At 42.3% G+C, this 22,684-nt stretch overlaps 1 protein-coding gene across 2 annotated transcripts in view; it reads right to left on the bottom strand.

The window, feature by feature from the left end:
* Window positions 1–22,684, bottom strand: part of SPAG1 (sperm associated antigen 1) — a 64,899-nt gene that overhangs the window by 9,968 nt on the left and 32,247 nt on the right. For both annotated transcript variants that reach the window (XM_008168367.4, XM_065585958.1), the window contains 3 exons: window positions 22,545–22,644; window positions 19,499–19,651; window positions 10,621–10,796 (listed from right to left, as the gene is read on the bottom strand). In XM_008168367.4, the coding sequence (XP_008166589.2) occupies window positions 10,621–10,796; window positions 19,499–19,651; window positions 22,545–22,644 (429 nt within the window). The remainder of the gene's footprint in view (window positions 1–10,620; window positions 10,797–19,498; window positions 19,652–22,544; window positions 22,645–22,684) is intronic.

Raw genomic sequence — 22,684 nt, 5'->3', positions numbered from 1 at the left:
CCCCCTGTTTCTTGACTGCCCCCTCCAGAACCTCCCTGCCCCTTCTCCTGCCCCCTGGCCCCCTTACCCTGCTGCTCAGAACAGGGTGTTGGGCTCTGTGCGAGCCGAGCCGGACACGTGGCTGCACTCCCCAGCACAACAAAACCCGGTCCCTGGCCCTGCACAGTGCTGCTGGACCGGGCTGCAGGGGAGAGCTGCCGGCTCAGAATGCAGGGCGGATCCGGCTCCTCTACAGCTGCTCCGGAGTCCAGCCCGGGACTTTCCTGCAGCCCTCCCAGCCGCTCGCTCTGCTCTGCCGGGGGAGGGGGGAAATCCCGGACATTTTGAGTGCTTTACAAATTCCCCCCGGACGCTATTTTTAGAACAAAAAGGAGGACATGTCCGGGTAAATCCGGACGAATGGTAACCCTAATAATTTCTTAGATTCAGTATAAAGAGACCCACATGCTTAACAGACTGTATACACAGGATCATTTTAGCCAATAATGAAACTGAATAAGGTCTAGGGGTAAAACATGGCAGCCATTCTGCACTAGAAACACTACACAATAATGTACTTAGGGGAAAATAAAGAAGAGCTTACCCAGTTGAAATCAGAGGGGAATTAGACAGGCAGCATGTAAATAGCCTGAGTCAGAATGTGGCCAGGACACCAGGAATAATTCCTCCAACTGTTGCTAAGAGTGCCAGGTGACCATAGATTTTATATCTGAAAGAAGTACTGTCCAGTAGCCCTGCGTTCAGGGATTAGCCTACTTGAGCCAGCTAGTGTGTGTGTAACCTCAGACAGATTTGCCCATGCAGTTTTTGCTGTATAGACATATCCTAAGAGAAGACTATCACCTTCTCGGTTACCCTTCACCAGGGGAAGTGATTACACAGACTTAATTTAATCCCTTTGTAAGTAAGTAAGTAAGTCAGTAAACAAATAAATGTATGTATGTTACGAACCTGTTCTATAACTGTTGTTCTTCAAGATGCATTGCCCATTTCCATTCCACTTCAGGTGCGTGCCCACCCAGTGCACAGTTGTCTGAGATTTTTCCCTCAGCGGTACTCTTTGGGGCGGCACAAGCACCCTCACCTGCCTCACATCACCATACCAAAAAAAAAAGGGGCAGAGTTGCCCCCAACTTCCCTGCGTTGTTTTTTACCAAAAGACTCCAATAGAGAGCGGAAGGAAGGTAGGTTGTGGAATGGATATATGCAACACATCTCGAAGAAAAACAGTTATTGCTAACAACAAGCTAGTAATCATTTTTCCTCTTCAAGTGATTGCACATATCCTTTCAACTTCAGGTGACTTTCAAGTAGTTCGATCTGAAGCTGGGGGATTGGAGTCTCCCCGAATAATGATTGGAGGACTACACATCCAAATCTGGCATCATCTCTTGATTGCTGAGAGATGACATAATGTGAAGCAAAGGCATGCGCTGATGACCAACCAGCCCCTTTGCAGATATTACTCCTGGGTGAAATCTGTGCCACTGTGCAATGCAGAATTTGCGCAGAATTAATGTTCTACGAAGAAATTCCTTTTTCCCTGCAGAACTGGCAATGCAGAGCTGTGGGCCACCACTAGGAGCCACTGGACCCAGCAGAGTCCAGCTCCCCAGCTTGCAAACAGACACTGCCGGGGGAGGGGGAGGAGGAGCTGGAGGGTTCCTGGCAGCTGCAGTTCCCAACACACCCTTAAAGAAGGAGGCATGTGCAGGAAACTCCATACAAGCCCGGGACCCAGCATCAGGCTATTTCTCACTCTGGATCCCTGGGCTATGGGGGAGAGAGGGGTGAGAGTGTCTGGGCCAGGGGGCCCTGTTACTGGGCTCTTGGGGGAGGGAGTCCAGGTGTCTGGCCCCCCCAGCTGGGCTCTGAGGGGGAGATGGGAAGAACAAACAGGAACTGTGGTGTCATAGGGGTTTCTTTAATTCTCTACTCCTGGGGGATTTTTTTTGTTGTCTGTATTGTTACACACACAGCTGCTGACAGGTATTTTGAAATAAATTACCCAAATAATTGAAACTGGCATGATTATATAGTGTTATTTTGACAAATGAAATTTGCAGAATTTTAAAATATTGTACACAGAATTTTTAATTTTTTTCTGTCATAGGACTGGAGAAAAATGAGTGATTATCAACTGGCGGGTGGAAAGCCAAGATAGCTGCTAGGTGGACCTTGATGGAACTAATGGCAAGACCATGTTGTTACAGATATAACAAAAACAGTCCAGCACATGACGGATTGGAGTCCGGACCAGGGAAATGCCTTTCTGGTATGACCAAATGGAGAATCTTTTCCACTTTTCCAGGTAAGTAAACCCAGTAGAAGGCTTTCTACTTTTTAAAAGTATATCCTGAACCACCTTTGAACAAACCTCCTCCTTAGGAGTTAGCTCAGAGCGTCCAGGCAGTCAGGTGGAGGGGGCAACCAGGATCCTGAGAGTTCGAGTCGGTATCCAGTGGTAATGGCAATGGAGCTCTGGGAGACACGGTCAGTAAAGTGGAAAAGCAATGTTGCCAAGGCCACACTGGAACTAGGAGTATGACTCAAGCGCAGTCCTGCTTGATTTTCATCAACACTCTAGACAGAATTGGAACCGGAGGAAAGGAGTGAAGGAGCTTGTCTGTCCAGGGCAACAGGGAAGCATCCATCTGAGACCTTAGACTGTGACCTGCTCAAGGGCAAAAGTGATGACACTTTCTGTTGACTGTTGTTGTGAACAGGTCTGTATGGGGAGTCTCCCCCAATTTGAAAATGAATCTGGCCTTGTCTGTGCAGAGACACCATTTGTGGTTACTGGTGAAAGATCTGGTTAATCAGCCTGCAAGATTGTTTTGAACACCCAGAAGGTGAGAGGCCTTGAGATGGAGTGAGTTGGAAATACAAGAATCCCACAGCCACATTGCCTCCTGGCATAGCAGAGTCAAATGGGCCCCTCCTAGCCTGTTCACATAGAACATGGCTTCTGTATTGTCTGAGAGTATGATTTCTTCCCTTGATATGGGGAAGGCAGGCTTCACAAGCTAGCTGGACAGACCTCAATTCTCTGACATTTATATGTACAGTTAAATCCTGAGCAGACCATAAATCTTGAGTCTGCAGGAACCACAGCTGAGCCCCCAGGGTCAAATCTGGTTGAGAACGAGCAAACAGAACCCCACACACTCATTTGAAGCGTCTGTCCACCAATATAGAGAGGCCAAGATTTGAATGGGCACCTGAACCACCATGTCTAGGGGATGACGAATCAGAGAGTATATAGATAACAGCCACCCTTGCAGCTTCCGGAGACAGATGCTGGCAAGCCAAACTTTGTAAATCCATGAATCTCTATGCCCCAGAAGTCTGAGGCAAGTCTGTACTGTCGTGGTAGGATGGGCCTTCAGGTCTAACACAATGGTCAGCATCATCTTGAATCTTATCTGGGGAAGGAAGGCCTTGGCTTTGGCAGAGTCCAAGACCACTCGTACAAAAGAAAGAATTTATAGAGGTGACAGGATTAACTTCTTGTGTTGATGAGCAACTCTAGTGGAGTTGGAGTGGTTGACAGACACGCCAGACAGTACCTATGCCTTGGACTGGCCTGTCACCAACTAGTCGCCTAGGTAGGGAAATCTGTGAACTTCTGACTTCCTCAGGAATGCTACCACCACTGCTATGCACTTTGTGAACTCCCATGGAGTTGCAGACAGGCCAAACAGCAGTACTGTAAACTGGCAGTGGCACCAATTTACCAAAAACCTGAGGATTTCCTGTGGCTTTGATGCACTGCCACATAGAAATATGCATCTTTTAATTCAAGGACAGCATACTAGTCTCCAGGATGAGGATAATGCAAGCCAGTGTAACCATGCAAAACTTTATTTTCTTCAGATGTTTGTTGAGCTGTCATAGGTCTAGTATGGGTCTGAGACCTCCCTTTCAGGATCAAGAAATAATGGGTCAGAGGAATAAAATCCCTTTGCTCTGTATAACTGAAGAATTGTCTTTATGGCTCCCAACTGGAGAAGAGGTTGCTTCTTCTCTCCTCATGAGAGTGGTCTCTTAAAAGGGATGGGGAAGGAAGGTGGAAGCAGGGATAGAAAGAAACTGAAGAGTGTATCCGAATTCTACTGTGCATAAGACCGACTGGTCTGTAGTGATGTTGCAGCAAGCACTTAAGGTAGTGAGATAACCAGATGGCAAACCGTGAAGTAGGAGAGGTTGGCAATCCAGAAATTAGTAGGCTGACCTCGACAAAACGCATCAAAATATTTGCTTAGAACTTCCAGGTAGTTTAGATGAACAAGCATATATTGCAGAAGGAGAGAGCGGTCTTCTATAACATGTGCCCTTTTTCCTGGCCAGGTCTTTGTGATGAGGTGTGAAAGAAGGATAACAGTGAACCTACTGAGGACAAAACAGCTTCCTCCTTAGTGCAAGTGTATAAATGCCCAAAGATTGAGTGTCACCCTGAAGTCTTTTAGGCTATGCAGTTTGTCATTTGCCTGTTTAGAGAAGAGCGATGACAATTCAAAGGGCAGATCCTGTATCATCTGTGAAGACCTCTTAAGGAAGATCCAATGACTGGATTCATGGGCATCTGCATATATTATAATGGACAATGCCATGGCTCTAACCACAGAGAGGCACCATCCAAACCGACCAGAAGGGAGATTCTGGTCACGAATTTACCCTTATTCACCATGGTGAGAAATTCCTGCCTCACATCCTCTGGCAATTTGACTTTAAATTTTAATATATTGTCCCAGATGTCAGTGTCCCAGCAAAGACTGCTGGTTACCAATCCTGAGCTGCAGACCTGCTGTTGAACAAAGTTTTCTTCAATGAGATCCATCTGGTTTGCATCCTTTCCTTTCGGGGTTGATGCCTGTTGACCCTGGCATTCTCTCTCATTGGCAGCTGAGCTCAACAACAACCCTGGAAGGGGGTGGGTGCAAAAATGTTCATATCCCTGTGAGGGGATATAATATCTGCACTCAGCCCTTTTTTCCGAGGGGGGGGGGGAAGGGAGGGAGGGAAGGAAAGTTTGAGTCTGCCACAGCATGTTAGTGGGCTCCAAGATAGCTTCATTATTTGGGAGTGCCACTCTAGATGGTTCCACAGAAGCTAAGATGTCAACCAGCCACTCAAACCTTTCTCCAACCTCTCCCAGCTGGATATGTAGAGTGGAAGCCACCCGGTTAACAGGTCCTGATGAACCCTATAATCCTCAGCGGACAATGAGGCACATTCCAACACCACTGCCTCATCATGCCATGAAGAGGAGGAAGACAAAACCAACTGTGGTGGAGCCTCTACCAATTCCTCTAAAGGGAGATCCACTAGACCAATTTTCTCCCGCTCAGTACCAAGCCTGGTATCAGGAATGGTCTCCCATGGGACCTGGTGTGGTAAATCTTGGTGCCTACTCAAAGAAGCAGAGCAGGGAGAGTGTGGCGACAACATGGAGGCAGGGAGAAACCCTCACAGGATTCATAATGGCCATTGGTAAGGTCACAGAGCCCAATCTCTGCCTAGGCATGGGTCTCTGCTTGATGGTCAAGACAGAGCCTCCAAGGGATACCAACAATGATAGGCAGTAGAAGGGGAACAGTGATGTTTGTGGTGCAGGTATGACATATAGGAACCAACCTCAGAATCCACAGATGAAGCCACCTCCTCCAACCAAGGAAGGGCTGTTCCTATCAGTGCTGAGGTTCCACGTGGGAAGCCTGGAGATGGCGGTTCTCATGAGATAATGGCTGGCTTCCCTCTGGATGGTACCACATGAAGAGGCATGCAGGGAAATGGAGGCACTCACGGTATCATATGCTGGGACGACGACAATAAAGGTATCGTAGGTGCCAGTACTGGGCGAGAAGACTCTTGGACTGCCAGCAAAGCCTGCACAGAGAAACTCAGCAGATCTTGTGCTGCCACATAAGCCTCCGGAGTACACAGTACCAAGACACTCTTCTGTACTGTTGAATTAGATGCAGCCTCTTCAGGGTTGGTCTCAACGGCACTGGTGCTGGCATCAGAGTTGACAAAAGACTGCTTTGGAGGGTGCTTTGGCCTCGAGCAAACTCTGCTGTCCTTGTCCATATGCTGGATTCAGTGCTCAGTATCTCAATCTCCCAGATAGCATCTAAGGGCTCAGCGTCTTCTGGTGCCTCTTCCTCAGTAATGGGGACGGAAATCAGACCCAAAGCTCAGTCAAAACTGGGGGAGCATTTCTGATGGATGCAGATGTGCTCATACCCACTCCGAGCAGGAAGGCTCCAAAGGTGGATGCAGGGCCGCCTCCATCAAACGAAACTTAAGCCTGGCCTCCCTGTCTTTCTTGGTTTTGGATTAAAATCCCAGCAAATTTGACACCAATCCCTGACGTGAGTCTCCTCGAGACACTTCAGGCAACTGGAGTGTGGGTCACTCACTGGCATCAGTTTTTTTCAGGAATGTCAGTGCTTGATGCTGGTGACCGAGGTATGCCCTGGCAGTGGGAACTGAAGTGTTTAAAAACATTTTAAAAGAAAACCTATTTCTATAACCAACAAACACTAAAACGAATACCAACTGTATACAAATATGAGGGAAAGATGTTGGAATATGATATTGCAATTAACCACCACAGCCAGTAAAACGGAACAAGGGGGGTTGGGGGTGGATCTGCCCTTTGTACCTTTGTGTGGTGGTGTGAGGCAGCAGAGGGCGCATGTGCCACCACAATGGGTACTGCTAAGGGAAAAATCTCTGACAACTGTGCACTGGACGCACACACACATGAAGTGAATGGACATCTGCAATCACTTGAAGAAGAATGCAAACAAGGTCAAATCCATACAATAGATTCAATTGACTTAATCTTATACCAGACCACCACGAATTGCATTATCTTTTGATTTAGACAATTATAACTAATTTGATTAATTTTCAGAACAGGTTGGACCTTATCACTACAAATCTGACTACTTCTCTCCATGATTACCTGCAAACTCTTCCTCATGGGAAGGTTATTACAGGGTTATATAGCCAACATTTTAATTCTTACAACTAGAAAAGTTTATACTAAATTAAAGTATAATTTAATTAAAACTGAAATAGAATTAAAACAAACAGCATGTTCCATTCCTGAGTTTACAAAAAGGTATACCATCAATACTTACCAAAAGCACCTTTTGAGGCTAAAAAATTAAACATTTATTAAGCAATGTATCTAACTGAACATAAGAACTGCCATAATGGGTCAGTCTAATGGTCCATCTAACCCAGTAGCCTGTCTCCAAAAGTGGCCAGTACCAGAGCTGCGGTCATTGCGTACAGAGCAGGGCAATTTTGGAGATCCACCTGTCTTTTCATCTCTGCTTCTGGCAGTCAGAGGTTTAGGGTCACCCGAGTCTGGGGTTACATCCCTGACCATCTTGAGTAATAGCCACTGATGGACGTATCCTCCATGAACTTACCTACTTCTCTTTTTAACTCAGTTACACTTTTGGCCATCACAACATCCCATGACAATGAGTTCCACAGGCTAATGGTGAGTTGTGTGAAGAAGTACTTCCTCTTGTTTGTATTAAACCAGGGTCTGGTCCTCTGAGGAAAGGGGCAGCCTGAGAGGCTTGAGAGACTTGTGCAAGAGCTCGGGGAAAACCAGGAGAGACAGTGGGAGGTACAGTGGGCCTTGCAGGCACAACTAGGGCAGCTGGCAGAGGAGCAGCGGGCCCTGGTGAAACTCCTGCAGAGGGAGTTCCAAAAAGACCGCTGAGACTGGTGGGAAAAGCCCAGTGCTGGGGCCAAGAGGCCTGGGGCAGAGCATGGGGCTTGTTACGCCTGTGGGTGGCGTGGACATGTAAGGGTGGATTGTCCCTACTGGGATGGGGGCAGGAAGCCTGACCCAGAATGGGAGAACTGACAGGCCCCTACAAGAGGTCACCTGGTAAAGGAAGTCAGGAGGTGACAAAGGTGTTGGGCCAGTGGGTGGTGGGGGCATCTTTGGAGGGAGTGCCCTGCCTCAAGGAGTCTGACCCAGGGCAGCCCAGGGACGGCTGTCCCAGAGAAAGACCAATAGCAGAAGCTGGGGCCCAGGGCAGCAAAGGGGCAGAAAGCCTGCTTTGGCTGCCACAAACAGAGCCACATAAAGAGGAACTGCCCCCTTGGAAGAGGGCGAACTCAGGTGGAGGGGCCTGAGGACCCAAAGGGGTCAAGGACTGGCCAGGTAGCTGCTGCAGAGAAGGCAGTAGACCTGCCCGAGAGCCACCCACAGGGGATGGCGGACAAAGAGACTGGGATAGAGTGGGCCCAGCAAGAGGCTGGGACCCAGGTTGTTGTGGAGCAGGTTGCAGTAGGAACCCAGACCCTGAAGGAAGAGGGCCCGGAGGATTCTGGCCTGCGTGCATTGCTGGAGGTTGCAGAGCAGGCCCGCTGGATGGTGGAGGCGGAGCTACAAAAAGCCCACTGGGAAAAAGAAGATCTGGCCCTAAAACTGAAGGATAATGAGGAGCGGTGAGTGCGACTGGCGGGACATCTTCGGGTCACACAGGCTTGAGGATCCCCCTGCTCCCAGGCGTGGGATTTGGGGGGGGAGTGTAGTGGGGCAGTCACCCCGATCCGGCCCTGACGGGGTTAAGACGGCCCTGGGAAAGGGCTGCCCCGGGGAGTCAATAGGGTAGGCTGATTGGGAAGGCAGCCACAGCTGGCCCTATAAAAGGGCTGTGAGCCAGGAGCTGAGTCAATCTCTTTCCAGCCTCAGAGGGAGAAGGACCTGGCTGCCTGGGAGCTCAGGCTACAGAGAACGGAGCAGTTTGGGGAAAGGCAGGAGGAGCTGGGGAGCTACAGCCTGGTAAATCTCCAGGCTGCGGGCCTTGCTTAAAGGGCCGAAACAGGTCCTGGGGTTGCAGAGGCAGCAGCCCAGAGATAGGCAGAGATAGCTGGTCCAACCTCCTTGCCAATGATGAGTGGTCATGACAGACTGCAGTCTGCCCCAGTGAACGGGGGCTAGATGGTGACTGGCAGTAGCCACTGAGGCAAGGTGGGTGAGAGGGTTGGGGGTTTCCCTGGGAGGGGAGACCCAGAGCATGGTGGGGTACTGCTGGGGCAGAACCCCAAGGTAAAGGACACCGGGGTCTGGGAGGGTCACAGGGGCCTGAGGCAGGCGAAACACCGGACAGAAGGAGGAGCTCTGTACACTGGAGAGCTAATTCCCAGGATAACCAGCAGGAGGCGCTGTGCCGGTGAGTCTCGCTTTGCTACAGTCCCCTACATGGAAAGCGATTTTCCGTAGTCATACTGTGGTTGAGTATGCAATACTACCCTTTCCCTATAAAATCCAAATTACTGTAAATTACTACTGCCTGGTCTTATTCTTTGAGTCAAGTTTCCTTCTCTCAGGCAGAATTCTAATGCACATTGTTGGTATTCAACAAACAAATAATACTAATATCAATTTTCAATCTTACCTAATATTACCAACATATCTGCCTCCACCCCTTCATTTATTTTTTGCTCAGTTAATTCATCTTGTACATAGATCTGTTATAACTATAAATGTGTGGTGTGTTTGTTTGTTTCCCAGTTGGTATACAAAAGGTGAAGAGTAATTCTTTAGATTATCTTTCAGACAGCAGTAACATTATTAATTCTTTAGTACCTCAGGAATGGAGGTTGATTGAGGACATGCCTTTTTCCAGTAATGAATTATGGTTAGATCATCTAATGCCATAGAGATTAGGAGAGAAAAAAATATTTCCTGTAACTGAGACTATGTCTACATGGCCATGTAGTTCAGACTATGGGGGATGTGAACTGAAGAATGCACTGTATAAATGTCCTGTGTGGATGTTGCTAGTGCAAACTGAAAAGTACCTAGTTCACATTAACATTATCCCATTTGAAGAGGGCTGTGCTAATAGGAACTAGGTACCTTTTAGTTTCCACCTACAGCATCCACACAGCGCAGCACTTGGCACACACCACAATTCACACCCCTGTAGTCTGAACTACGGGGCTGTGCAGACAAGCCCTGAGTTCCCTAAAGACAGCATGCTTTAAAAACCATACATTTGCCATTCTTACAGGTTCACCAACTTTGTATACTTATCATAGAATCATAGAAGATTAGGGTTGAAAGAGACCTCAGGAGGTCATCTAGTCCAACCCCCTGCTCAAAGCAGGGCCAACCCCAACTAAATCATCCTTGAGCTAAGAGGTAACATTATTGGTGGAGAGAGGCTATGCAGTAGTCACAGCAACATTCTATCATGATGTACAGCATGACTCTACTTTCAAAATAAATGATGTAATTAAGGTTAAGTAAATAGGAAAGACCCACTCGACAGTTCCAGTCGGTATCAACATATTGCTGATCAATATTCTTACCATTATATATATATTCGAAGAAATGCACATTGAAAACTCATCCATGGGGTGATAAAGAAGCATAACATTATGGATCTAAACAGGTTATTAAATCCAATCTCGACCATTATCCAACTTTTCCTTTCAGAAAGATTTGCTGTTAATATTATTTAAGTATATTGCTTCTTCAGATAATATTCTGAAAAGCAATGGTATGTTTAACTTTTGTTAAACTATATTTCCATTTTTCTACCTCTACATATTTGCATATGCTATACATACTGTTAATCTCTGATTGTCTATCTCCATTGAGGTCTGCAATCTTCTTTCGCTTAGTCTCTGAAGTAAGGCTTCCTCCATCCCATTTGTGTAATTGAGCAGAAACGGGGACAACTGGAATTGGTGGTAGCTTCTCTCTCCAACTTGGACCATCTTGATCTATTAAAGTTCTTGTTATTCTGAAGACCAAAACATACACATGATTTTTCATATTTTTTTTCTTTTTACAACTTAACGTCAATTTTAAAAATATCACGGTCCTTCAGTTCTTCTAATAAAATTCTTCTGATAGGCCAGTTCTATACTACCACGTACTTCGGTATAACTTTCGTTGGTCAGGGATGTGAATAAACCACCTCCTGATTGATGTAAGTTACACCGATCTAAGTGCTGGTGTGGACAGTGCTATGCCTCTCGCGGCGGTGGATTTATTATGCGGATGGGAGAGCTCTCTCCCGTTGGCATAGAACATCTTCGCCAGATGCACTACAGGGGTGCAATTGCACCAATGTAGCACTTCTAGTGTAGATTTGCCCATAGTGCCCAGTTTAAGTAGTATTGTCCTGAATTTTTAAAAAAAGATCCTTAGGTTTTTTTTTTCCCCTTAAAGTTTTTATGCTCTTTGTTGGTATTTATACAGGTCTTTTCAGCAAAGGAGAAACTCACTTAGGCCTGGTCAGTAAAGCATTTAAGCATGTGATTAAGTGTTTAGCTGGGTCAGAGCCTCAGCAAGTGGGTATTGAGAGTTCTCAGCCTCTTGCAGGATTGAGCCCGGATTCCTGCTTAATGTATAAACTAAAACTGAAAAGAAAACAAAACAATTTTTTTTTTGCTAATTTATCTCAGATGTGAAGTTAAAGGTATTGCTTGTGACAATATTATATACACTAGTTTCAGACACAAATGTACTTTTTACAGCTGTTGATACATTAAATACATACAACTACTTTCTGCAACACTACTGCAACTCAAAGTATTTATTAAGTTGTATTTTAAGAACTTCTTGTGCTGTAAGTCTCTAAGCATGAATTCATTATCCCCATTTAAAAATGTACAGAAAATACATTTAAAATTCTCTCAACTTGATCCTTTTCTTATGAAAGTGTACTTTCACTACTCACAAATTGTAGGCAATTAGATTATTCCAAAACCATAGAAGGCCCAAAATAAACCCCATTAAAGTCAATGGGAGTCACCGGATTGACCACAATGGGTTCTAGATTAAGACCTAAATAAAGAAAACTAACCTATAAAAAGCTTGACAACACTGCTGTACATTTTATAGTATCTTTTAAAAAGAAAATATTAAATATTAATGAAAACTGATTAGAAAATTTTCTACATTGAGAAAAAAGATCAGGAAGAGCCTAGGAACCAATTCTTGAAGGAAAATTCTGCACTGTCCAGTAAATTATGCTACATTCAAATTTTATTTCATAATCTTGCAATATGCAGGTGTATCACTCCCACCACTGATGCAAAAATATATTAATATTAAATATGAAAAATCCTTTTTCATTAAAAGAAACAATTGATATACATCTGAAAAGGATTTAACAATGTTGGATGCAACATTCAAAATGAGGTTGGAATGGAAGAAAGTAATCCAGATTCACATTTCCCACCCTTGATTTTAGTCTTTAAACGTTTACAGTACAGTATTTATAAACTGAAAGGCTTTTTAATATTATAGTATACCTACAGAAGATGAACAGTTAGAGCCCAATCCCAGTCTCCTCACTGACACAAGACCCTCAAAGGTCTACAAAAAGACTCTAAGAGGCTGTATGCAGTGCTGTTGTACCTGTGTTGGTCCCAGGATATCAGAGAAACAAGGTGAATGAGTCAATATCTTTTATTGGACTATCTTCTCTTGGTGAGAGAGACAAGCTTTTGAGATTCCACAGAGCTCTTCTTTAGATCTGAGAAATGTACTCAGTATCACAGCTAAATACAAGGTGGAACACACTGTTTACATCAATAGTTAACATATATTTCAAGGAACCATTCAAGGTGAACTGACTCATTAACACCTCTCCAGTCATGGGGTAGGAGGGAAGCTGGGGGCTTTAGTGGGTTATAGATTGTTGTAATAAGCCATAAATCCAGTGACTTTACTCAGTCCATGAGTTTTAGTGTCTAGCAAAAGTTATGAATTTATGCTCCCAGGCTCATCTTTGGAAAGTGTTGTGCAGGTTTCCTTTGAGGGTAAGGCCTGAGAGGTCAGCAATAGAGCGATTGCTTTGTGAAAAGTGTTCACCCACAGTTGATATGATGTTCTTGTCTTTTATCATTTTTCTGTGTGAGTTCATTTGAGTGCATAGTGACAGTCTTGTTTCACCCCCATAGTGGTTATTGGGGCATTCAGTGAACTGGATGAGGTATGTCACATGTTGTGATAGATGGGGAAGGACTCATGGATCTTGAAAGGTGTTTTGTGGGAGATGCTGGTCATTGTAGCAGTGGAGATATGTCTACAGGTTTTGAATCTGTTGTTCTGATAGGGTTGAGTTGGTGTTTCCTGATCTGTGGGGAGCTTGCTCCTGATGCTGAGCTTGGAGAGTTTGGAGGGGTTATTTGAAGGCCAGAAGGAGTTCAGGAAAGATTTCTTTTAGGATGTGGACCCCATCAAGTATGGGTAATAAGTAATAAGTGACAACTAGGGGTGTGTGGTTGGAGGGGGTTTTATTTTTATATTGAAGCAGGTTCTCTCCAGTATTTGGGGACCCATTCCATGATGCGATCTACTTCGTTTGGTGAAGGCAGTTTTAAGTGCATTGATGTTTGTATCCTGGACTTTCCTCGGAGCATATTCTGCAGTATCTGAGTGCCTGGCTGTAGATAAGATTGCTTGGTGTGTTTGGGGTATTTACTGGATCTGTGAAGGTAGGTGTAGCCATCCGTGGGTTTCTTCTATATAGTTGTCTGTAGGGTTCCACTGCTGAAGGTCATCATGGTGTCCAGGAATTTGATGCTAATGTGGGAGTATTTTAGAAAAAGTATAATCGATGGGTGGGAGTGGTTGAAGTTGTGGTGGACATCTATGAGGGAGTCTAGATCATCTGTCCAGAAGATGACAATCATCATGTATCTCAGATATATCATTGGTTGCATGGTGCATCTGTCCAGAAATTCTTCTTCAAGGTGGCCCATGAAGAGAATAGAGAACAGAAAAAAGATGACGACGACTCAAGGATTCCAAATCAACCAGAGCCAGTCATTGCAACTAATGGACAGCCAGATGACCAAGTTCTTAGATGTTTGGGTCATGTAATTAAAAACCAGTATGACTGAGAGACATGCAACAGACTGATACATATCGAACTTCAAAAATAGCCTGATAGTGTAAATATTGTATATGGTAGGAATGTAGAACTTAAAAGGGAAATGTAACAGAACGCTCTTCTGTATTATATTGTTCAGCCACTATGTGGCACTGTGTGTGAAATGTACCTTATTTAAACAAACCTCAGCCATACCTGAGAGAGCATTAAAGGATCTTATGATGAACACATCTGGTATGTATATGCAAGCTCATTCATACTGGCCAGTGAATAGAGACATTGTTGTAATAAGCCATAAATCCAATCTGTAACCCACTAAACCACTCCCAGTTTCCCAAAAGACTGGACAGGTGTTAACAGGCCACTTCACCTTGAATGGTCCCTTGAAACAGGTGTTAACTACTTATCTTAAACAAGCTATTACATCTTGTATTTAGCTGGGACACTCTGACTACATTTCCCAGACCCAGCTTAAAAGTGTGCCTTTCCTACCAACAGAAGTTGGTCCAGTAAAAGATATTGCCTCATCCACCTTGTTTCCTATAAGAGGTTGTAATATATTTTGTGTAATGCAGATTACACAAGAATTGTTGTACTATTTTACAGAATAATACAGACTGAAATGGATGCTGATACATTGATTTGTGTGAGGTACTGTTTTATGTACTACATGTATTTGCTATGGTGATTTATGCAATTTTTTTCAAATTTTAATATTTAAAACAAACATTTGCATCATACACAAAATACAGGGAGCATTCAGTAATTCCACATCACCTAACTGCTTAATTTCTTTTCAAACTAAAGAACAAAAAAGTGTTTTTCTCTAAACTAACAATAAGTGCCTTTCAGTAAGGGATATGTAAGGGTACATAGTGGTGTTGGATCATTGAGCTATAATTTTATTTTAATCTAAGCAAAATATTCTCTCACTCCAACTTGAATGAAGTAGGTCATATAAAATTAGGGGTACTATGCAAGTTGAACAGCCCTGACCTTTGCTTTGGTTAACATGGCTTATTTTAGAGCGAAATACGCAGAAGGCAGATCACACACTACGTCTTCACTTACCGGAGGGTCTGGCGGCAGGCAATCGATGTTCTGGGATCGATCCCGGAAGTGCTCGCCGTTGACGCCGGTACTCCAGCTCGCCGAGAGGAGTACGCGGCATCGACGGGGTAGCCTTCCTGCCGCATCTGGACCGCGGTAAGTTCGGACTAAGGTACTTCGAATTCAGCTACGTTATTAACGTAGCTGAATTTGCGTACCTTAGTCCGAAGTGGGGGCTTAGTGGGGACCAGGCCACAGTATTTAGATATTGTTCTGAGTAAAAAGCAGAGTAACTCCATACCAAACCAGGACCCTGCTTTCTCCCTGCTCAGCCTTTCTCCATTTGCGGCTATGTGTGCCCGCAATCAGCACAGAGGGCCTACCCCTATGCCCACTGAAGTCAATGAAAAGACTCCTGCTGACTTCAGTGGACACTGAATCAGGCTCAAAGGGAGCAAGACTGTATTTGTCCCTGGTGCTTATTCAGGATGCATGGGCTAGGGAGGTGGCTCCTTGTAACCTGCACCCCATCCAGTCACTCAACTATGCTAGCGACTGTCTTGCACCAAAAATGGTGTTTTACAAGAGAACATTCAGACAGTCATGTTGCAATGTTGGGGTTTACTGGTATTTATCACAAAGATCTATTTTATACATAGGGCTTTACCAAATTCACGTCCACGAAAAATGTGACATGGACTATGTATAAAATCTGGTCTTTTGTGTACTTTTACACTATGCTATAAGCAGTGTTTCTCAAACTGGGGATCCTGACCGAAAAGGGGGTTGGCAAGACTAATGTGAGGGATTGCAGTATAGCCACCCTTACTTCTGCGCTGCCTTCAGAGCTGGCCACCCAGCAGCAGGGCAGAAGTAAGAATGGCAATACCATACCATGCCACCCTTACCTCTGTGCTGGCGGCAGAGCTGCCTTCAGAGCTGGGTGTCCGGCCAGATGAAGACGCTCTCCAGCCACCCAGCTCTGAAGGCAGCACAAAAGTAAGGGTGGCAATGCCACGTTGCCCTGCAATAGCCTTCCGACCCTCTTTTGTGTCAGGACCCCCAGTTTGGGAAACACTTACTTAAAGGCTTTACATGTTTATATTTTGCCGTTTTTAAAATACATATTCATGTTTTGTTACAACCCTGTGAAATTTAAAATTTAAATATCTGAAACTCTGAAATTCAAGATTTTTAAAATGCATTGACTGTGAAATTTATGAAAATGACACATGACTTTGATAGGGCCATGTTTATACAGTATACTTTTCATACAAAAGTTTGTAATAAATTTCACTAGAAGAACTTTTAATAACTGGTATTACAGGAAACATATTGGAATTAGAGTCAGTTAGAACGAGAAGTCCATTTAGTGAATGGAAGTGCATATACACAGTCCCCATTGCCATGGCCTATAGATGCCTCACAATAATTAAAAAGGAACAGTAGAAATATCAGTCAATCCAACAGAAAATTAAAAAAAAAAAAAAAAAAACTAGCCACGGAAACCTGATGGTATGCAGTCAGTAGTAAAATGCCACTGATTAAAAGCCTCACTGAAGCTTGCCAAACCTAGGTTCTGGAACACCATTGCAGGGAACAGTTTCCATAATTAAGGTCCCTCAAATAAGAGTGCTTGCTACCACTCTTGCAGGATAACATATCAGGACACCACAAAAAAAGTCATTCAACATATTCTAGCCAACATGACAAACTCTCTTATTAATGGTGGAACTGCTAAGCAAAAATAAATAAATTGCTCACACTCTTCAATGCTTTCTTTGTGACAATCTCAAAGTTTTATTTTAACAATTCTGCTTGTCTTTTACATGACTAATAATAGGAACCTCAGGACCTGAGCTCCATTTTTGCTTGTAAGATTTTTGCAGGACCTGGTTATTTAGGCCAGCCTTAGAAGATAGCCTGAATAAGATTCCCCTTCACCTAGGGGTGAAAGATCAGCAGATTACTCAACTTCCGGTGATATCACCAATCAGATCCTTCTGAGGATCTTAAAAAGTTTTCCAATAGAAACAGGAAGCCAGGACCTGATATTCCTAATATAAAAGACATGTAGAAAAATATTTTTAAATTACATTTTTGAGGTTATCCCTTTACATCAAAAAGGAACAGGAAAGGTAGAAATGCCATCTTTTTTCCTTTGCAATTCGCTTCTTAAACTGTTTCTTTTAAAATTGTTTCTCTTTTTCACTGAAACTGAGTATTTTCTTTATTTGATCAGCTATTTAAATTGAATTTAGAAATGATAAAAATTTTAAAATAAATAAATTGTATTTAAACTTACGCAAGAGGGCTATACTCTAAAAACAAAATCTGAAAGCCAAAAATGAATTACCAGCAAAGGAGGAGAAGGAAGAAGCAGCTGAAATAAGATGATGGGATGCCAGGGAGGAAAGAGTAATGAGTAGTGAAGCTAAAAGCATAAGGAAGGCCTAGAAAGGAAAAAAAGGAAAAATGTTAAGGAAGAAAAAATAGGAAGCTTAAACCCTAAGTAAGTTACAAGAATGTCAATCAGGGGAAATTTCTAAAGTGCCTGTTTATAAATAAAAGATAGTGATACAGGAGGTAAAACCATGCACACCAATTGTTTGACATCCGTAATTTCACCACACTGGGAACTCATCTAGTACCAGATGCAGACACTGATGTACTAGCAAGTTTACTCTGCAGTTAAAGATAACATCCTTTACAGAAAATGTTAACCTAAGATCCCTTCTGGTGTACATACAGGTAGAAGTTAAAGTTACCGTTCACTTTTCAAGAAGCATAGGAAATAACCTCAATGCTCCGTCCTTCCTTTATAAAACAGGTTCTAATATTGAAGGTTGAATATATGTGGGCTATTGCTCAATGCATACTGGCTTCTCTGTTCTCATACACAATATTTAAAGTAGAAAAAAAGCAAATACAGTTTTGTGATTCATAGAATTACTTACTATAAGTTAAAAGAAATGTAAGTATGACAATGTTTGAAGTATCAAGCACAATTCTATACAGTTGTTATAAATATAATTACAGAAATTAATGATCTGCAGTTGGCAGCAAGAATGATGGGGGTTTGAAACTATTAAAAAGGTTAGAAAAATTATATTTCTTAGACTATACACTGTGTAGACAGTGATTATCACTAGTGTTATCTCACCTGGTAACAAACACAAAAGTTAAGAAGGGGAGCAAACTGAAGCCCCACACAAAAAAGTAAAGCCCTTTAAACATAGTTGTAGTTTAAAAAAAAAAAAAGACTAAAAATCACTGAGGTTCCAAGTATATACTCTCAGTAACTCCCATATTTAATCTGTCCAGTATTCGAATATCAATAACTATTTTTTTTTCAAAAGCGATGCTACACTCATGAGGTGTATGAAGTTCAAATCTTATACTCTGGAAAAATATTGTTACCCAAACACAAATACAGCTCCCCAGAGTTCCATCTCGCTTTTACTGCTGACAGCTACATGTAGAACATGCTACACATTTTAGTATTTATGAATTTGGTCTTGAATGTAAGGGGCACTAAAATTGTATGGCAAGAGATTGAGATTCTCTCTTGTATGCTTCAGTGTTAAATGGATGACCAATGCAGACACTGAAACGAAAGAGTTTGGCAGACCACTAGCTTAGACACCTTTCTGTCAAGAATATTATGTGAAATTATTGTTCTACTCCAGCCAAGATAGCATTTTGTCATCTAATACAAGAATAAAGTTTTGTAGACCCAAGTATTAAGGGCAAAATTCTCATAGAGCCACAGGGAAGATCTCAGCTTTAACATTTTGCTCTCCGCATATACATGCATCTCTCATTGAGGTCACCAGAGTAGAGAGAGGAGAATATTGGGAGTTGATATCTGCCATGCAGAACTTGCAGGAGATTTCTGCCTCAGGTTATAAAATTTAAATCACATAGAAAAGGGTAAAATATCCAGCACAAAACAACAAAACATGAAATTTTGCTGACATGGATTAAGATCAAATTTTTAATATAGTCTCAGGGAAGTGGCACAAGCCACTAATAAGCTACTGTTGACAAGTGGTAGCACAGTGAAACTTAATGGAATGTTGATCTCTGTGCAGGCTAGATGTCAAACATTAGCCTGTCATTTCAGGGATCAGGAGTCCTACAAGTTTCATTTTGCTGCTGTCCTCACACTGACCAGAACACAGAAGGAATTAAAAAGAAATGGGGAAAGCACAGTACAAGAGAGGAGGAACACTACAGCGTGGGTAATGGACAAATGACAGAACAGTAGAAGAAAAAAGATGGTACATTCACAAGTGCTGAAAGCAAAAGAAAAGTCCACCCTTCAAGTTTACATTCATGGTTTAATTGTAGAGTGAATACAACCAATGGGAAATGATGTTACTGTGAACATAATTAACAACAAACAACTGGTGTTTCTGTATATACTTCTAACTCTGAGGCACATAGAGGAGAGGGAGTAGATAAAGGAAAACAAAATAAAATATAAAATCCTATTTTTCCATTCAGCATCTTATAAGAACACAAAAGTCACAAATTGATGTTACCTATTAACACTGTCATTTGCTGCCTGGATCCCACTGTCTATCTGTAGAACCATTTTATAATCAACATACGCCTGCCGATATCGCTCCATGGACTCGTATGCCATTGCCCGTCGCAGAAGAGGTTTAAGGGAAAATGGATGAAGTTCCAGAGCTCTTGAGAATACAAAAGAAAAAAAGATTACAAGCAGTGCAGGGCTGAAAACAGAACTGTTACATAAACCTAATGAAGCTATCCACTGATATAAAGAACTATACACAGTATGTCCATTATTTCATTTTGGGGTTATCTTGACAAAATAGGAAAGCAGATCTGGAGTGGTTTATTAGCAACTAAAAAAACCCAAAATGGGATTGCAGCCATGTACATGCTAGCATATTTTATTACAATGTATTCAACTTAAATTTGTTAACTCAGTCTGGTAACCTACTTCCTCCACAGTGAACACAATTAAGGCCCACCAGACTTAATAGAATCTTAGTGAGGTTATTCTGCTTAATCTTAATGGGATGATTATTCTGTTTAAGTGGTGCCTAGATCTGTGTGGATCTCAAACATATGCTCGTTCTGTCTGCTTGTTCCTCTAATAGCTTTCAGTTCCTCCGTAGTTGTAAAACATGAAGAAAATATTTAGCAATAATACAAGCAGTACACAACTGCCTGTTGGCTGTGAGCAACTGAGGTTGGCATACAAGGAAAAAACTGACTGTTTTGGCAGGATGTCTCCCAGATAACACTGTTGCTGATGTGGTCAGGCAGCAAGCTCAGTCTCTAGTGCAGCACAACGAGTACTACTTCTAAACTACATGGACTGCTCCAGTGACACGATGGGCTCACAAAAGCACAAAATGCCCACAAAAGCACAATTATTTAAAAAGTGTCTTTTATTAATGGAACAATAGGAGTATTGCGATTTAGAGGATTCTAGGCAGCTAGCTGTTAGGATATGTACTCCTGTATATATCTAAATAATGAAGACAGTTATGTTTAAAAGCTTCCAAGATCTCTTCTACTGCTAAGTACCGTTTAGAATAGCAATTATGCATCACTCCATAGTGCTACTAAGGCTCAACTACTGCTCTTAACTTTCTTTTAACCTTGAGAACACTAACTAATTTTCAGGTTCATAACCCCTAGAAATTTGGTGCAATCTAAAGGGTAGATACAAAGTCAGATGGAAGGGGTGCATTTCTTGGGAACTATCAGCATCTGGGAGGTGAAGCTAGCCAGCATGCATTTCCAGGGTATAGCTGGAGGGTAATGTTAATCAGGTGACAGGTTATGCCATAGCAGTAATATGAGGAAGTGGAAGCTCGTATAAGGGAGCTACATCCTGTCTTCCACAGACAAAGGGTAAATTACTCCAAATCAGGGCCCTTATGGGGAAGAGGAGCTAAGAGGATTTCTGGAAGCCTCTCAAGAAACACATATTAGAAGACAAATGTGTAAAACATTTTGGGGTTTTTTTTTTATTTTCATCAAGAATACAAGCACTATGCCATCCATGGCCTTGCTGGAGTCAATCATAAATCATTATTAAACTTTATCCATTTCTGTTGTGCTGCCTACAGCAAATCCAGTTGACATATTTTTTTTAATATTGTTTCTATTTCCTATTCTTCCTAATTTCTATTTGTTGTCTCTGCTCATTGTGGCAGGAACCATACCTCTCTGTCTATATAGAAAGTGTATAGCATATTATGGGTAGTACCATAAATTTAATATTATACTGATGACTGATGATGATACAGGTTTCCACTTAGAGAGAATACAAAACACAGGTTCACAGTATTGTTTTCAACGGCAGAGTTATATTCAAAGAACCAGAACAAGCAATTTATTGCTATAATTTTGTAACTTTATTTGGTCAGTAAACATCTGTTTTTTTCAACTATCTTATATCTTCACTAATTACAACAAAGTTTAAATTATGCAGAGTATTAGAAAGTATATGAAAAAAACTGCTCATTCTAAGAAAACTCCTAAAGCAGATGGTAGACTATATTCAATATGTTAGCAGCTTAATTAATAAAAATTAAAAGCTAAATCTATATTATATCCAGTTATTAATATTTTTATACTCTAGTTGTGTATGTATCACATTCTGGGGTGCAATCCAGACCAGTGAAGAGTTCTGTCACCTCTTATCCTGTAACCCCGTGCCTCACAATGCCTTGTTACTATGACTCTCTGCCTGGGACACCCACTGTCAGCAACAAGCATGCACTCATGTCTACATATTGGGCAGCCCTGGTCCAATGCTTTGGATCCTGGAGCTTGCCTGGCAAGGCAACTCCACACTCTCCACGGGTCTGGATTGCACTCCAGAAAGTTACAGCCTTGCATTACAAAAGAGGAAATTTGTTTGGCTGATGAGAGCTCTGATCGTATGGTATCCTGTTTAACCCCTAAAGCCTTATACTCAATCACTGCTTATGAAATTCAACAGAAATTTTAGGAAAAACAGTAATACTTAAATGTGGTTTTTTTGGAGGGGGAGATTGAGGGTACCTGACCTTCAGCCAATGGTGCCGTACAACAATGCACCATAAGTAGACAGCAGAATTCTAGCTCAGTTTTTGAACACAATTGTAACTCAGATTGTGAATATGTTGAGTGTACATGCAAAACAATTTCTACTGTAAACATGCTTAAAAATGGTTTCAAACAAGGTTATCAGTCCTAGGGTGAAAAGAGACTACGTATAAATAACTATGGAGCATTCACAAACTGTTCAGTAAAGAGCCTGTTTTCATTTAACGTTAAAATTTTGTTCATTTAAGCCTTCAATGCATTTCTATGTACATTTGGGAAGATTTAATTGTCTTTACACATCAACTTATACAATATTCTTAAAATTACCTCTCCCCTAGTAGTGAGTGATTCATAACATATTTTAACAGCTAAAGATTCCTGTCAATATGACAAGGAACTAGCCCTTCCTTAGAATGACTCAGTTAAAATAGTATTTTAATAATGAGAAACTGATTAAAATGTTTAATCATCAATAGGAATGTTGTTTCCCTACAAGAAAGAGTGCTGTTTTACCTGTTACAATCTTGAATGCAGTCACTGCAGTTGCCTTCTTTAAGGTAACATGCTGCTCTATTTGAATACAAGATACTTAGATCATCTCGACTTTGTACTCCTAAAATTATATGCAAGTACAATGAAAGTTCATTATTTAA

The sequence above is a fragment of the Chrysemys picta genome, chromosome 2, assembly GCF_011386835.1.
Source record: "Chrysemys picta bellii isolate R12L10 chromosome 2, ASM1138683v2, whole genome shotgun sequence".
NCBI classification, from domain to species: Eukaryota; Metazoa; Chordata; order Testudines; family Emydidae; genus Chrysemys; species Chrysemys picta.
This window is presented reverse-complemented; position numbering and strand designations above follow the sequence as displayed.